Below are 17,287 nucleotides of genomic sequence, written 5' to 3' on the forward strand. Positions count from 1 at the left end.
CTGTGTAGCCCCGGGGGCAGCCATTCCTGCACTGGTACAGCTGGGGTGTTTGCTACAGAAACCCTACTATAGTTTATATAAATACCCCGCTGTGTAGCCCCGGGGGCAGCCATTCCTGCACTGGTACAGCTGGGTGTTTGCTACAGAAACCCTACTATAGTTTATTATAAATACCCCGCTGTGTAGCCCCGGGGGCAGCCATTCCTGCACTGGTACAGCTGGGGTGTTTGCTACAGAAACCCTACTATAGTTTATATAAATACCCGCTGTGTAGCCCGGGGCAGCCATTCCTGCACTGGTACAGCTGGGTGTTTGCTACAGAAACCCTACTTATATTTATAAATACCCCACTGTTGTAGCCCCGGGGAGCAGCATTCCTGCACCGTTCAGCTGGGGTGTTTGCTACAGAAACCCTACTATAGTTTATATAAATCCCCACTGTGTAGCCCCGGGGCAGCCATTCCTGCACTGGTACAGCTGGGGTGTTTGCTACAGAAACCCTACTATAGTTATATAAATACCCCGCTGTGTAGCCCCGGGGGCAGCCATTCCTGCACTGGTACAGCTGGGTGTTGCTACAGAAACCCTACTATAGTTTATATAAATACCCCGCTGTGTAGCCCCGGGGGCAGTCATTCCTGCACTGGTACAGCTGGGGTGTTTGTTACAGAAACCCCTACTATTAGTTTATATAAATACCCCACTGTGTAGCCCCGGGGGCAGCCATTCCTGCACTGGTACAGCTGGGGTGTTTGCTACAGAAACCCTACTATAGTTTATATAAATACCCCACTGTGTAGCCCCGGGGGCAGCCGTTCCTGCACTGGTACAGCTGGGGTGTTTGCTACAGAAAACCCTACTATAGTTTATATAAATACCCCGCTGTGTAGCCCCGGGGGCAGCCGTTCCTGCACTGGTACAGCTGGGGTGTTTGCTACAGAAACCCTACTATAGTTTATATAAATACCCCGCTGTGTAGCCCCGGGGGCAGCCATTCCTGCACTGGTACAGCTGGGGTGTTTGCTACAGAAACCCTACTATAGTTTATATAAATACCCCGCTGTGTAGCCCCGGGGGCAGCCATTCCTGCACTGGTACAACTGGGGTGTTTGCTACAGAAACCCTACTATAGTTTATATAAATACCCCGCTGTGTAGCCCCGGGGGCAGCCGTTCCTGCACTGGTACAGCTGGGGTGTTTGCTACAGAAACCCTACTATAGTTTATATAAATACCCCACTGTGTAGCCCCGGGGGCAGCCATTCCTGCACTGGTACAGCTGGGGTGTTTGCTACAGAAACCCTACTATAGTTTATATAAATACCCCGCTGTGTAGCCCCGGGGGCAGCCGTTCCTGCACTGGTACAGCTGGGGTGTTTGCTACAGAAACCCTACTATAGTTTATATAAATACCCCGCTGTGTAGCCCCGGGGGCAGCCGTTCCTGCACTGTACAGCTGGGGTGTTTGCTACAGAAACCCTACTATAGTTTATATAAATACCCCGCTGTGTAGCCCCGGGGGGCAGCCATTCCTGCACTGGTACAGCTGGGGTGTTTGCTACAGAAACCCTACTATAGTTTATATAAATACCCCGCTGTGTAGCCCCGGGGGCAGCCATTCCTGCACCGGTACAGCTGGGGTGTTTGCTACAGAAACCCTACTATAGTTTATATAAATACCCCGCTGTGTAGCCCCGGGGGCAGCCATTCCTGCACTGGTACAGCTGGGGTGTTTGCTACAGAAACCCTACTATAGTTTATATAAATACCCCGCTGTGTAGCCCCGGGGGCAGCCATTCCTGTACCGGTACAGCTGGGGTGTTTGCTACAGAAACCCTACTATAGTTTATATAAATACCCCGCTGTGTAGCCCCGGGGGCAGCCATTCCTGCACCGGTACAGCTGGGGTGTTTGCTACAGAAACCCTACTATAGTTTATATAAATACCCCGCTGTGTAGCCCCGGGGGCAGCCATTCCTGCACCGGTACAGCTGGGGTGTTTGCTACAGAAACCCTACTATAGTTTATATAAATACCCCGCTGTGTAGCCCCGGGGGCAGCCATTCCTGCACCGGTACAGCTGGGGTGTTTGCTACAGAAACCCTACTATAGTTTATATAAATACCCCGCTGTGTAGCCCCGGGGGCAGCCATTCCTGCACTGGTACAGCTGGGGTGTTTGCTACAGAAACCCTACTATAGTTTATATAAATACCCCGCTGTGTAGCCCCGGGGGGCAGCCATTCCTGCACTGGTACAGCTGGGGTGTTTGCTACAGAAACCCTACTATAGTTTATATAAATACCCCGCTGTGTAGCCCCGGGGGCAGCCATTCCTGCACCGGTACAGCTGGGGTGTTTGCTACAGAAACTCTACTATAGTTTATATAAATACCCCGCTGTGTAGCCCCGGGGGCAGCCATTCCTGCACCAGTACAGCTGGGGTGTTTGCTACAGAAACCCTACTATAGTTTATATAAATTACCCCGCTGTGTAGCCCCGGGGGCAGCCATTCCTGCACTGGTACAGCTGGGGTGTTTGCTACAGAAACCCTACTATAGTTTATATAAATACCCCGCTGTGTAGCCCCGGGGGCAGCCATTCCTGCACCGGTACAGCTGGGGTGTTTGCTACAGAAACCCTACTATAGTTTATATAAATACCCCGCTGTGTAGCCCCGGGGGCAGCCATTTAAATTGAAAAAAGGAGAAAAGGCACAGGTTACTAAGCAGATAACAGATAAGTAGCAGATTCCCATTGTATTCTACACAGTTATCTGTTATCTTCTTATGTAACCTGTGCCTTTTCTCCTTTTTTCAATTTAAATGGCTGCCCCCATGGCTACACAGCGGGGTATTTATATAAACTATAGTAGGGTTTCTGTAGCAAACACCCCAGCTGTACCAGTGCAGGAATGGCTGCCCCCGGGGCTACACAGCGGGGTATTTATATAAACTATAGTAGGGTTTCTGTAGCAAACACCCCAGCTGTACCAGTGCAGGAATGGCTGCCCCCGGGGCTACACAGCGGGGGTATTTATATAAACTATAGTAGGGTTTCTGTAGCAAACACCCCAGCTGTACCAGTACAGGAATGGCTGCCCCCGGGGCTACACAGCGGGGTATTTATATAAACTATAGTAGGGTTTCTGTAGCAAACACCCCAGCTGTACCGGTGCAGGAATGGCTGCCCCCGGGGCTACACAGCGGGGGTATTTATATAAACTATAGTAGGGTTTCTGTAGCAAACACCCCAGCTGTACCAGTGCAGGAATGGCTGCCCCCGGGGCTACACAGCGGGGTATTTATATAAACTATAGTAGGGTTTCTGTAGCAAACACCCCAGCTGTACCAGTGCAGGAACGGCTGCCCCCGGGGCTACACAGCGGGGTATTTATATAAACTATAGTAGGGTTTCTGTAGCAAACACCCCAGCTGTACCGGTGCAGGAATGGCTGCCCCCGGGGCTACACAGCGGGGTATTTATATAAACTATAGTAGGGTTTCTGTAGCAAACACCCCAGCTGTACCGGTGCAGGAATGGCTGCCCCCGGGGCTACACAGCGGGGTATTTATATAAACTATAGTAGGGTTTCTGTAGCAAACACCCCAGCTGTACCGGTGCAGGAATGGCTGCCCCCGGGGCTACACAGTGGGGTATTTATATAAACTATAGTAGGGTTTCTGTAGCAAACACCCCAGCTGTACCAGTGCAGGAATGGCTGCCCCCGGGGCTACACAACAGCTATTTCTATTAACTACAGTAGTCTTTCTGAAGCAAACACACAACTTTTACCAGTGCAGGGCAACAGGACACTATATTTTAATTATTTTAAAACATTTTTATTTTTTAGTGTTACTGTTCCTTTAAAGGGCAACTATACCAACCTAGAGTTTATCTGCGGGGCTCTGCGCATTGGCTGCTGTGTAATTGGCGGGGAGGGGGGGGGGGGTAATAATGGTGGGAGCCAATGGGATGCCTTTGATTTTTGTGTTGTGTAGGGGGTGGGGGTTATTGGCAGTGCAGCATTTAATTGCCCCACTCATTAAATCCACACCCTGCGGAGGAATAGATACAAATGACTGCTGCAGGCCGCACTGGTTTCTATGGAGTCCGTATGTTCTCTGATTCGGATTCACTTAGGTTCCCACAAAATGTCGCGCTGTATCAGATGCAGTTCAGCCCCGAGTCGTTACACAATTATCTCTTTTTCATACATTTTTGTTGCTACAAAACAAGAGAAAAAACTCATTGGAGATTCACAATCACGGCTGCGACTGCGCTTAATCCCCGACTCCCCGCTCGGCGCAGTTACTGAATGAAGTGGTTGCGCCGCGGGCGGGATCTGCGCCACTTGATCACGGACGGATTGTTCGCAGTTAATCCGACTCCCTGACTCGCATTAATGTGGGGGGGGGGGGATCAGCAGTCGCCGTGTGTCCCTCTCCCCCCGCCGCGCAGTAATGAATTGATTTACAGCTTGTTTGTGTCGCACTGGGGCAGTTTGTGGTCTATGGGGGGGAGACAAGGGGGGGGGGGGGTTCCAATTTGCTCTGAGTTCTACATAGGTACATATATTACATATATTAGTGCATAACAAACAGAGGAGGTAGGGCAAGATGGAGACAGTAGGGCAAGATGGAGACAGTAGGGGCAAGATGGAGACAGTAGGGCAGATGGGGACAGTAGGGCAGATGGAGACAGTAGGGCAAGATGGAGACAGTAGGACAAGATGGGACAGTAGGGCAAGATGGGGACAGTAGGGCAAGATGGAGACAGTAGGGCAAGATGGAGACAGTAGGGCAAGATGGGAGACAGTAGGGGCAAGATGGAGACAGTAGGGCAAGATGGAGACAGTAGGACAAGATGGAGACAGTAGGGCAAGATGGACAGTAGGGCAAGATGGAGACAGTAGGGCAAGATGGAGACAGTAGGACAAGATGGAGACAGTAGGGCAAGATGGGGACAGTAGGGCAAGATGGAGACAGTAGGGCAAGATGGAGACAGTAGGCAAGATGGAGACAGTAGGGCAAGATGGAGACAGTAGGGCAAGATGGGGACAGTAGGGCAAGATGGGGACAGTAGGGCAAGATGGAGACAGTAGGGCAAGATGGAGACAGTAGGGCAAGATGGAGACAGTAGGGCAAGATGGAGACAGTAGGACAAGATGGAGACAGTAGGGCAAGATGGGGACAGTAGGGCAAGATGGAGGACAGTAGGACAAGATGGAGACAGCAGGGGCAAGATGGAGGACAGCAGGGCAAGATGGAGACAGCAGGAACAAGATGGAGACAGTAGGGCAAGATGGAGACAGTTGGGCAAGATGGAGAGAGTAGGACAAGATGGGAGAGAGTAGGGCAAGATGGAGACAGTAGGGCAAAATGGGACAGTAGGGCAAGATGGAGACAGTAGGGCAAGATGGGAGACAGTAGGGCAAGATGGGGACAGTAGGGCAAGATGGAGACAGTAGGGCAAGATGGGGACAGTAGGGCAAGATGGGGACAGTAGGGCAAGATGGAGTCAGTAGGACAAGATGGGGACAGTAGGGCAAGATGGAGTCAGTAGGGCAAGATGGAGACAGTAGGGCAAGATGGAGTCAGTAGGGCAAGATGGAGACAGTAGGGCAAGATGGAGACAGTAGGACAAGATGGGGACAGTAGGGCAAGATGGAGTCAGTAGGGCAAGATGGGGACAGTAGGGCAAGATGGAGACAGTAGGACAAGATGGAGACAGTAGGGCAAGATGGAGACAGTAGGGCAAGATGGGGACAGTAGGGCAAGATGGAGACAGTAGGGCAAGATGGAGTCAGTAGGGCAAGATGGAGACAGTAGGGCAAGATGGAGACAGTAGGACAAGATGGGGACAGTAGGGCAAGATGGAGTCAGTAGGGCAAGATGGGGACAGTAGGGCAAGATGGAGACAGTAGACAGCAGGGCAAGATGGAGACAGTAGGGCAAGATGGAGACAGTAGGGCAAGATGGAGACAGTAGGGCAAGATGGGGACAGTAGGACAAGATGGAGACAGTGGGGCAAGAGCGAGACAGCGGGGCAAGAGCGAGACAGCGGGGCAAGATGGAGACAGTAGGGCAAGATGGAGACAGTAGGGCAAGATGGAGACAGTAGGGCAAGATGGAGACAGTAGGGCAAGATGGGGACAGTAGGACAAGATGGAGACAGTAGGGCAAGATGGAGACAGTAGGGCTGGGGGGGGGGCTGTTGTGCCTCTGGGTACTGGGAATGCCAGGGGGGCTGTAAGGTGCCACAGACAGTCACTATTTATTGGGCTGGGGGGGCTGTTTGTGCCTCTGGGTACTGGGAATGCCAGGGGGGCTGTAAGGTGCCACAGACAGTCACTATTTATTGGGCTGGGGGGGCTGTTTGTGCCTCTGGGTACTGGGAATGCCAGGGGGGCTGTAAGGTGCCACAGACAGACACTATTTATTGGGCTGGGGGGCTGTTTGTGCCTCTGGGTACTGGGAATGCCAGGGGGGCTGTAAGGTGCCACAGACACTCACTATTTATTGGGCTGGGGGGGCTGTTTGTGCCTCTGGGTACTGGGAATGCCAGGGGGGCTGTAAGGTGCCACAGACAGTCACTATTTATTGGGCTGGGGGGGCTGTTTGTGCCTCTGGGTACTGGGAATGCCGGGGGGGCTGTAAGGTGCCACAGACAGTCACTATTTATTGGGCTGGGGGGGCTGTTTGTGCCTCTGGGTACTGGGAATGCCAGGGGGGCTGTAAGGTGCCACAGACAGTCACTATTTATTGGGCTGGGGGGGGGGGCTGTTTGTGCCTCTGGGTACTGGGAATGCCAGGGGGGCTGTAAGGTGCCACAGACAGTCACTATTTATTGGGCTGGGGGGGCTGTTTGTGCCTCTGGGTACTGGGAATGCCAGGGGGGCTGTAAGGTGCCACAGACAGTCACTATTTATTGGGCTGGGGGGGGGCTGTTTGTGCCTCTGGGTACTGGGAATGCCAGGGGGGCTGTAAGGTGCCACAGACAGTCACTATTTATTGGGCTGGGGGGCTGTTTGTGCCTCTGGGTACTGGGAATGCCAGGGGGGCTGTAAGGTGCCACAGACACTCACTATTTATTGGGCTGGGGGGGGGGCTGTTTGTGCCTCTGGGTACTGGGAATGCCAGGGGGGCTGTAAGGTGCCACAGACAGTCACTATTTATTGGGCTGGGGGGGGCTGTTTGTGCCTCTGGGTACTGGAATGCCAGGGGGGCTGTAAGGTGCCACAGACAGTCACTATTTATTGGGCTGGGGGGGGGGGCTGTTTGTGCCTCTGGGTACTGGGAATGCCAGGGGGGCTGTAAGGTGCCACAGACAGTCACTATTTATTGGGCTGGGGGGGGGGGCTGTTTGTGCCTCTGGGTACTGGGAATGCCAGGGGGGGCTGTAAGTGCCACAGACACTCACTATTTATTGGGCTGGGGGGCTGTTTGTGCCTCTGGGTACTGGGAATGCCAGGGGGGCTGTAAGGTGCCACAGACACTCACTATTTATTGGGCTGGGGGGGCTGTTTGTGCCTCTGGGTACTGGGAATGCCAGGGGGGCTGTAAGGTGCCACAGACACTCACTATTTATTGGGCTGGGGGGGCTGTTTGTGCCTATATTGAAGCCCAGTCCGGACCCGCCACGTGGCACCAACAGACCCAGTTCTGACGTGGGATTTGCAGGTCTCAGTTACTGACGGCGCCGCGAGTCGCTGAGCATAAAACACACTATAAAATATGACCTTTCTCGGCCCAATTAGTCCCCGCGCTCTCGTGGCGGCACAGAGACAGCTGCTAGAGACACGTAATTAGAGCGCACGAGAGACACGTGGGCCCGGGCGGCTCAGTAGCCGCGTTATTGATATTAATTTCCCTTTGTACATTGGGCTGTGGTTCTGGCAGGGAAGTGGGTTTGTCGGCCGGTTGGGCCAGATGTTCCTTTGTACAGAACCGGTACAGTCGGTTGGGTCCCATTTACTGATGGCGCCATTAGTGCTGCCTCGTTACACTCCCCCCCCCCTCATTAACCCTGTGAGCGCTGCCCTTCCTGGGTACGGTGTCTGCGCCCGCAATATGCACCATGGCAGGGGCACCCTGGGGTATAAATAAGTGGGTGCTGGGGGGCACAGGGGGACTGTATGTATGCCTGTTTGGGGGGGTCAGTGTATGTTGCTGTGTAGTAATGGGGGTACTTGGGGTGCTGCTTGGCATTAGGGTGCTTGTAAAGAATTTCAGAGAAGGGGCAATTAGTGGCACCCAAGGCTTTGCCTAAACACCCCCAGCTGCTCACCCAGCATGAAATCCAACCCCCCCGGCAGTTCCACAGTCAACCCCCCCCCAACCCACCACTCTCCCCACTTCCAGTTTCCACCTGTTTGTGCCCCCACCAGTTGTACCCCCCCCGGGGCATTGCCGCTCCTGCCTGCCCCCAGTTCTACCCCTGATGAGCTTTATAGGGAATTCAGTGGCTCCTGTAGTGTAGCACAGGGGCAATTAGGGTAGGTACTAACTTACCTACTACTTTTATTACCCCCCTTTTTTTTATTAGATTTGTGATCATCTTCCTCCTCATCTTCCTCTTCACTCCTCATTATCCAACTTAACCCTTTCCTTCCCAGCTGAGCCAAAGCTTTTTCATCATTCTCAGACCCCATTTCCCCTTCACGTTTGCCCCCCGGGCCCCCAGCGCTCTCTGAATGATGAGTGGGATGAGTAGAGAGCGGCTGGGGGGCTGGCATTTAGCGGGGGGGGGGTGGAGTTTTGCACTAAAAGCTGCGATTAAATTGCAATTATCTCGTTTCGCACAAACGAGGCCTCGGCAGATCCGACTGACATTTCTGGGCTAAACAGAACATTTACACGTCAGGATTCCAGATCTGTATCAGAACCCCAGAGAGTCGGTACCGGGCCCAGACTGGAGCTACTGGGGGGGGCATTACTGGGAGTACTGGGAGTCCCAGGACGCAATTCTGGGCCCAGTAATTTGTGCCCCAATTATGTGGGAATTCTGGGGGAAAACACTGCATTGTGGGTAACAAATCATGGTGCTTTCTGCCCGACAGTTTGCACTGAATGAGCCCCCCAATCCCCTGCATAGTGGGGGCCCCTGAGTGATTCCCGTAGCCGGGGCGCAGGCGCAGAGGCGCAGCCATTACTCACCCGCCGCTCCCCTTATCTGCCATGTTCTGTGCCCCCCCCCCGCCATTCAATAACTCTGCCAGCTGGTATCTCCTGATGGTGACAGGGGGCGAGCGCTGATTTATGGCCGGAGTACTTAGTCCTGCTGCAGCCGCGCCGTTCCCTATTCATCCCATGTTAATTCTCTGGGCCGGGAGAGACAGCATCCGCCGCCCAGCGAGGGAGCAATGCAGCAATGGCTTTATTCCAGCCTCAGCCCCGGGGGGGGGGTATTTGCCCAACATGGGGGGGTCAGGGCTCATAATAAACTCATGGGTGGGTTAAATAAGGATCTGCGTCTCCTTCAATGATTTCAACTGTTTTTGTATTGGAAAAAGCAGATATTTTGCTCAACTAAAAAGGATTCAGAATTATGTCTTAGTGTCACAGCGTTACTATAAATCCCAAGTACATATTTATTACTAATATCACCTTATCCTCCATCTTGTCCTACTGTCCCCATCTTGTCCTACTGTCTCCATCTTGTCCTACTGTCCCCATCTTGCCCTACTGTCTCCATCTTGTCCTACTGTCTCCATCTTGCCCTACTGTCTCCATCTTGCCCTACTGTCCCCATCTTGCCCTACTGTCTCCATCTTGCCCTACTGTCCCCATCTTGCCCTACTGTCTCCATCTTGCCCTACTGTCCCCATCTTGCCCTACTGTCTCCATCTTGCCCTACTGTCTCCATCTTGCCCTACTGTCTCCATCTTGTCCTACTGTCCCCATCTTGCCCTACTGTCTCCATCTTGCCCTACTGTCTCCATCTTGCCCTACTGTCTCCATCTTGTCCTACTGTCCCCATCTTGCCCTACTGTCTCCATCTTGCCCTACTTTCTCCATCTTGTCCTACTGTCTCCATCTTGCCCTACTGTCCCCATCTTGCCCTACTGTCTCCATCTTGCCCTACTGTCTCCATCTTGTCCTACTGTCCCCATCTTGCCCTACTGTCTCCATCTTGCCCTACTGTCTCCATCTTGTCCTACTGTCCCCATCTTGCCCTACTGTCTCCATCTTGCCCTACTGTCTCCATCTTGCCCTACTGTCTCCATCTTGCCCTACTGTCTCCATCTTGCCCTACTGTCTCCATCTTGTCCTACTGTCCCCATCTTGCCCTACTGTCTCCATCTTGCCCTACTGTCCCCATCTTGCCCTACTGTCTCCATCTTGCCCTACTGTCTCCATCTTGCCCTACTGTCTCCATCTTGTCCTACTGTCTCCATCTTGCCCTACTGTCTCCATCTTGCCCTACTGTCTCCATCTTGCCCTACTGTCCCCATCTTGTCCTACTGTCTCCATCTTGCCCTACTGTCTCCATCTTGTCCTACTGTCTCCATCTTGCCCTACTGTCCCCATCTTGCCCTACTGTCCCCATCTTGCCCTACTGTCTCCATCTTGTCATACTGTCTCCATCTTGTCCTACTGTCTCCATCTTGTCCTACTGTCTCCATCTTGCCCCACTGTCCCCATGTTGCCCTACTGTCTCCATCTTGCCCTACTGTCCCCATCTTGCCCTACTGTCCCCATCTTGCCCTACTGTCTCCATCTTGTCCTACTGTCTCCATCTTGCCCTACTGTCCCCATCTTGCCCTACTGTCCCCATCTTGCCCTACTGTCTCCATCTTGCCCTACTGTCCCCATCTTGCCCTACTGTCCCCATCTTGCCCTACTGTCCCCATCTTGCCCTACTGTCTCCATCTTGCCCTACTGTCTCCATCTTGCCCTACTGTCCCCATCTTGCCCTACTGTCTCCATCTTGCCCTACTGTCTCCATCTTGCCCTACTGTCCCCATCTTGCCCTACTGTCTCCATCTTGCCCTACTGTCTCCATCTTGCCCTACTGTCCCCATCTTGCCCTACTGTCCCCATCTTGCCCCACTGTCCCCATGTTGCCCTAGTGTGTACGGAATCAGTATCAGAGAGAAAGTGAATGGGCGGTTGGGTCGGAGCAGATCTCTCAGTAGAACTGGCAGTGAGTGCCGATGTGATTGATGGTTTATTCCCCGTAACCCTGACACCCTGCAGGGAGTCTCAGCTCGGGACATAGATTAGACTGTCGGATATCACTGACAGCTCGTTGCCGCCGCTCTCCCTGATAGGAAACAGTGAAGTTATCACCACAGAGACGTAACCTTAGAGACGGGGCAGAAAACAGCCTCTGATTGGTCGGGAAAATCTGAGCAACTGAGATTTTATATTCACAGCGTTATTTTCCCTCGAGAGGAAACTTTGGTTATTGATACATTTCAGTAATTTCCCCTTTATACTGATAGTACATGAGTATGTATAGTATTCTGTGTGTATTTATAGATATGGGGGGCGCTGCCATAGGGGGGCGCTGTGTGGGAGAGAATAACGGGTCGGTACATATCAATAAGGAATATATTTCCTGCAGTTGGTCGGGTTAATAAGGAGCCAAATGGCCTTTCCCCTGGCGCATTCCCATCACTCCCAGGCTCATTTACAAAACGGCTGTTGGTTCCTTGGGTTGGTTCCGCTGGGTCGGTTCCTTGGGTAGGTTACGCTGGGTCGGTTCCTTGGGTAGGTTACGCTGGGTCGGTTCCTTGGGTAGGTTACGCTGGGTCGGTTCCTTGGGTAGGTTACGCTGGGTCAGTTCCTTGGGTAGGTTACGCTGGGTCGGTTCCTTGGGTAGGTTACGCTGGGTCGGTTCCTTGGGTAGGTTACGCTGGGTCGGTTCCTTGGGTAGGTTACGCTGGGTCAGTTCCTTGGTAGGTTACGCTGGGTCGGTTCCTTGGGTAGGTTACGCTGGGTCGGTTCCTTGGGTAGGTTACGCTGGGTCGGTTCCTTGGGTAGGTTACGCTGGGTCGGTTCCTTGGGTAGGTTACGCTGGGTCGGTTCCTTGGGTAGGTTACGCTGGGTCGGTTCCTTGGGTAGGTTACGCTGGGTCGGTTCCTTGGGTAGGTTACGCTGGGTCAGTTCCTTGGGTAGGTTACGCTGGGTCAGTTCCTTGGGTAGGTTACGCTGGGTCAGTTCCTTGAATGGGTTATGCTAGGTTTGTTCCTTGGGTTAGTTCCGCTGGGTCGGTTCCTTGGGTAGGTTACGCTGGGTCAGTTCCTTGAATGGGTTATGCTAGGTTTGTTCCTTGGGTCGGTTCTGCTGGGTCGGTTCCTTGGGTTAGTTCCGCTGGGTCGGTTCTGCTGGGCTGGTTCCTTGGGTGGGTTCCACTGGGTTGGTTCCTTGGGTGGGTTCCAATGGGTGGGTTTCTTGGGTCAGTTCCTTGGGTTGGTTCTGCTGGGTTAGTTCCTCTGGGTCATTTCCTTGTTCGGTTCCGTTGGGTCCCCCCAGACACTGATCTCTCTCCCTTTACCTGTAGGTGATTCTCATCCTGACGAAGTTGTACGACTACAACCTGGGGAGCATCACGGAGAGTTCGCTATGGAGGTAGGTGGCCGCTCTGAGCCTGTGATGGCACCCGGGGCCGGGGTTATTGGGGGCAATTACCCACTGGGGGGGGGACACACGTCTGGTCTCTTCTTATATTCTCTCATAGGCCTCATTGCTCTGGGGGGGGAGAAAGTCTTTAACTCTCTGGCAGCCTAGATGGAAACAAAACGGTGATTGTAAGCTCTGTGGGGCGTGGGAGGCTCTGTGTACCCTCCCCTCTTCCCATTCCAATTGGATGGAGTGAATGAGATTCTGCCCCCCCCCCCCAATCAGCTGACTGTGCATATAACCCACCCCAGGCCAAGCAGCACTGTATTAGTAATAACACGAGCCTTTACTTCCCCTTTAAATGTAAGAGAATAGGCTGTAAGCAGAGAGCTGGTGTATGCTGCACATTGTACAGTAGCGCTACTTCAAACCTGGTGCCGTATGCGCCGGGCAATGAGCCCCTGGAACCCAATTAATCACCGGCAGATGAGTTGCAGTTGGTCGTGACTCAGAGAGTTAATGAGATTCTATGTAGCAGGGCCCCCGCCCTGATCCCCCCATATCCCCCCAGGGGGCATCTCTCATTGACTGCGCAGAGAGCAGAGGCAGTAAATAGAAGCTTATCTGCCCCGGGTATTAGCGGCAAAGTCTCACCGGCTGCCGGCGCCTTTGGAACAAGAAAGGGAGGTTAATGCCGAGGCGGCGGGTTTGGGGGGGTTTGGGGGGGGAGATCTGTGCGTCTGATGCATTAAATGTCACCACGATAACAGCAACTGCCACAAAGAGCTTCTTGCATCTGTCTGAGCTTCTGGCGCAACAGTCACATCAATGGGTCCCACTCTAAAGGGGAACTTTCCCTCAAGTCTGTTCTGTTCTTTCTTTTTGTATCTGTGCGGCAGTGAGTGAATACCCCCCCCCCAGTAATGTAAATACTCCCAGTTACCCCTCTCCTTCCCTGGTACCCCTCCTGCCTCCCATTAACTGCCAGTATGTGCCCAGGGAGTGGGCATAGGGGGGGTCCGGCCTTTCCCTGGGGTATATGATTAAAGCCGGACTCACTAATCACTGGTTCTGTACTGGGGGTGGTTCTGGCCCAGAGGAGAGTTGGTACCGCGCTGCGCTAACGAGGGGAGTTGGTTCCGTCTCCAGAGCGGGGGGCGGGGCAGTAAATTACTCACACAGGCAATTAATTGGCACCCTGAGCGGTGGAGGCGGGATATTCATTTACTCGTTAGCGCCATTCAGTTTCTAATTACATAAGAATTGGTTTGAACCCTTCATTTCCTCCCTTTGTGTCACTCACAGAATCCACAGGGGCCTTCGTCCTCCTCTTCTTCGTCCTCGGAGGAGACTCGTTAACTCAGTGTTGCCCAAAGCTTGTACAGTCTGTAGTCCTGTCCTTAGTCCGTAGGGGGCTCACTGTCCCAGTTTTAGGCTCTCACTATTGGCTTTATTGCTCCAGGGACCCCAAGGTACCAGACTCATTGCCTGGAGTTCTGCTCCTGTGGTTCTGCTACCTCTGTAGCTTCTGTCTCTGAACTTCCAAGGACTTCTATGATGTCCTACACCCCCATAGACCCAACAATTGTCCCACTGAACACCAGGTTCCATTTCTCAAGGGGAAGGTCCTCTATCTGAGCTACAGACCCAGCCCATGAAAGATTATATTCAGGAAAGTGTAGCCAAGGGTTTTTGGTTCTGGGTCCAAAAGAAGGTTCCCTTCAGCCCTGTGGAGCCTTCCCTGGCCTTCAGCTCTTACCATGGTCACCATGAATCCATGGCCATGGCTCTTTGGCAAAGCTCTGGCTGAACTCCAAGGCTACACTGTAGGGTTGTTAATTACTTGGGTTATATATTTATTTTCCCAAACAGAACGTATCCCTCAGGGCTGACAGGTTCTTCAGCATTTAGGAGAGGACGTTCCATGGTTGGGATGTGCGGGTTTCACCAGACCAGGATCCCTTTTCTTGGTTTCTTCATTTCTTCTTTAAAAGAATTCTCTGTACTACCGGGTCGGCTTACTCCTCTGGCCCATATTGTTGGCTGTTGAACTTGCAGAAGAGCGGTGCCATCTTTTTGGAGGTTCTGTTGGACATATTATCCCTGTTGGCTCTTGATGTTCCCATGACTGGTGGGCGTTGCTTCCTCCTTCCTTTGCAGATACTTAATGATCATTGGGTTGACTTTACAATTGACTTTGTTGTGGAACTGTCTATGGGCATGACGGCCATTCGTCTAGGAGTTGATGTAGCCTCCATAATGTCTCACTTCATTTCACTTAAACCTTCCTTCTGATCTTGGTTTGGCTCAGATCCATCAAGGAGGTGATCTGTTCATCATTTTTGACCAAGGAACCCAGCCAATCTGTAGAGCAATCCCTCTGCTATTTTACCTGTTAGAACCAGGGCAATTGGGTCAAACTGCCTCCACTGGCTAAATCTTTGGAATCCTCCCTATTCTTCTGTGTCTTTACCCTTCATCCTCTTGCCCCTGACAATGTTGATGTTCCTCCTGCCCAAACCTTGTCCTTTTATGCTACATGATCCCAAGTCCATCTCGTTGGCTGCTCTTCTGCTCATCAAGAAGCAGCTGCAGATAAAAGTCGCTTCGTTGGGCAGAAATTTCAGGTTGGCCATTCTGATTGGCTCTCCCCTAAGAACATCAGACTTAATGAGCCATCTCCTAAGCTCCGTCCTTGTCTTACAGACCTTTCTCCGTACAATCTGGTGTTTCTTCCCACCCAACCTGCCCAAGTGGGGACATTGCACGAGAACTGATTATAATTGGATTAATTTATTCCCATCACGTGACTTTGGGGGGGTAACCGTTTCCAGGCCATTGCCTCAATGTGAAACCCACAGAGAGAGACACTGATGTAAATCCCTGTGTGTGATTGGGTGGGGGGTCGGGGCCGGGTGGGGTGTCTGGATTAGTGATCATCTATCTATCTACCTATCATCTATCAATCTATCTATCTATCATCTATCTCTGTATCTATCTATCTATCTATCTATCTATCTATCTACCTATCATCTATCTCTGTATCTATCTATCTCTGTATCTATCTATCTATCTATCTATCATCTATCTCTGTATCTATCTATCTATCTATCATCTATCTATCTATCTATCTATCATCTATCTCTGTATCTATCTATCTATCTATCTATCTATCTATCTATCTATCTACCTATCATCTATCTCTGTATCTATCTATCTATCTATTTATCATCTATCTATCTATCTATCTATCTATCTATCATCTATCTCTGTATCTATCTATCTATCTATCTATCTATCTATCTATCTATCTATCATCTATCTATCTATCTATCATCTATCTCTGTATCTATCTATCTATCTATCTATCTATCTATCTACCTATCATCTATCTCTGTATCTATCTATCTATTTATCATCTATCTATCTATCTATCTATCTATCTATCTATCATCTATCTCTGTATCTATCTATCTATCATCTATCTATCTATCTATCATCCATCTATCAGCTTAGAGAGAGAGGAATGGCCCCCAAAAACTTTGTCCCCCCAGAATAAAAGAGAATCATAAGTAGTTTGTGGGGGCAAATGAATTGATACACAGCAATAAATGCCCCCGTTGTCCCTATTCAGGGATCTGGGGTGGGTGGGGGGCCCAGGGGGGGACCCAGTGTTCTGCCCCACGGTCAGTGTTTCCTGCGGTCGGAACTGACGGTGCAGATCGGGGGTTTGAGGACCCACTGAACCATTTTGTCCCCAAACCCAACGGGCCAGACCCCCCCGGTGCCGATAGCTCAGTGACACAGTTACATGGCTGGAAGTAACGAGGATACAGCTGCTAATTAGGCCCAAAGAGCAGATTCCGGGGGTGCCGGGGGTTTCGGGGGTGCTGGGGGTTCCGGGGGTTCCCGGGGGGTTCCGGGGGTGCTGGGGGTTCCCGGGGTGCTGGGGTGCTGGGGTTCCGGGGGTGCTGGGGGTGCCGGGGGTTTCGGGGGTGCTGGGGGTTCCCGGGGGTTTCGGGGGTGCCGGGGTTCCGGGGGTGCTGGGGGTTCCGGGTGTGCTGGGGGTTCCCGGGGGTGCTGGGGCTTCCGGGGCTTCCGGGGGTGCTGGGGGTTCCCGGGGGTGCTGGGGGTTCCGGGGGTGCTGGGGGTTCCGGGGGTGCTGGGGGTTCCCGGGGGTTTTGGGGGTGCCGGGGTTGCTGGGGGTTCCGGGGGTGCTGGGGGTTCCCGGGGGTGCCGGGGTTGCTGGGGGTTCCGGGGGTGCTGGGGGTGCTGGGGGTGCTGGGAGTTGCTCTCTCACACCTGGTTGGACAATGTCACATCTGTTTTTCCGTCCAAGCGAATCTGAGGCTGAAAGCAAAAGCTTAACGAACCCGTCGGCCAATCCCTGTGTCCTAATTAACCCCGCGTCGCTGGATAGAAAGTGATTTGTACAGTGTTTAATCAGATGCAAAAAGGCCAATTTGTTCTTCTGCCCAAAGAGCAGACTCCGCCTGTATCTGTCTATCTATCTATCTATCTATCTATCTATCTATCTATCTATCATCTATCTATCTATCATCTATCTATCTATCATCTATCTATCTATCTATCAATCTATCATCTATCTATCTATCTATCTATCTATCTATCTATCTATCTATCAATCTATCATCTATCTATCTATCATCTATCTATCTATCATCTATCTAACTATATCTATCATCTATCCATTTATTATC

The 17,287-nt window shown here is 52.0% G+C and overlaps 1 protein-coding gene across 1 annotated transcript in view; it reads left to right on the top strand.

Moving 5' to 3' along the window:
- Positions 1 to 17,287, top strand: part of sorcs1 (sortilin related VPS10 domain containing receptor 1) — a 197,556-nt gene that overhangs the window by 53,581 nt on the left and 126,688 nt on the right. The window contains 1 exon segment of the mRNA XM_031905713.1: positions 12,508 to 12,575. Within this exon segment, the coding sequence (XP_031761573.1) occupies positions 12,508 to 12,575 (68 nt within the window).

The sequence above is a fragment of the Xenopus tropicalis genome, chromosome 7 (genome assembly GCF_000004195.4).
Source record: "Xenopus tropicalis strain Nigerian chromosome 7, UCB_Xtro_10.0, whole genome shotgun sequence".
Lineage (NCBI taxonomy): Eukaryota > Metazoa > Chordata > Amphibia > Anura > Pipidae > Xenopus > Xenopus tropicalis.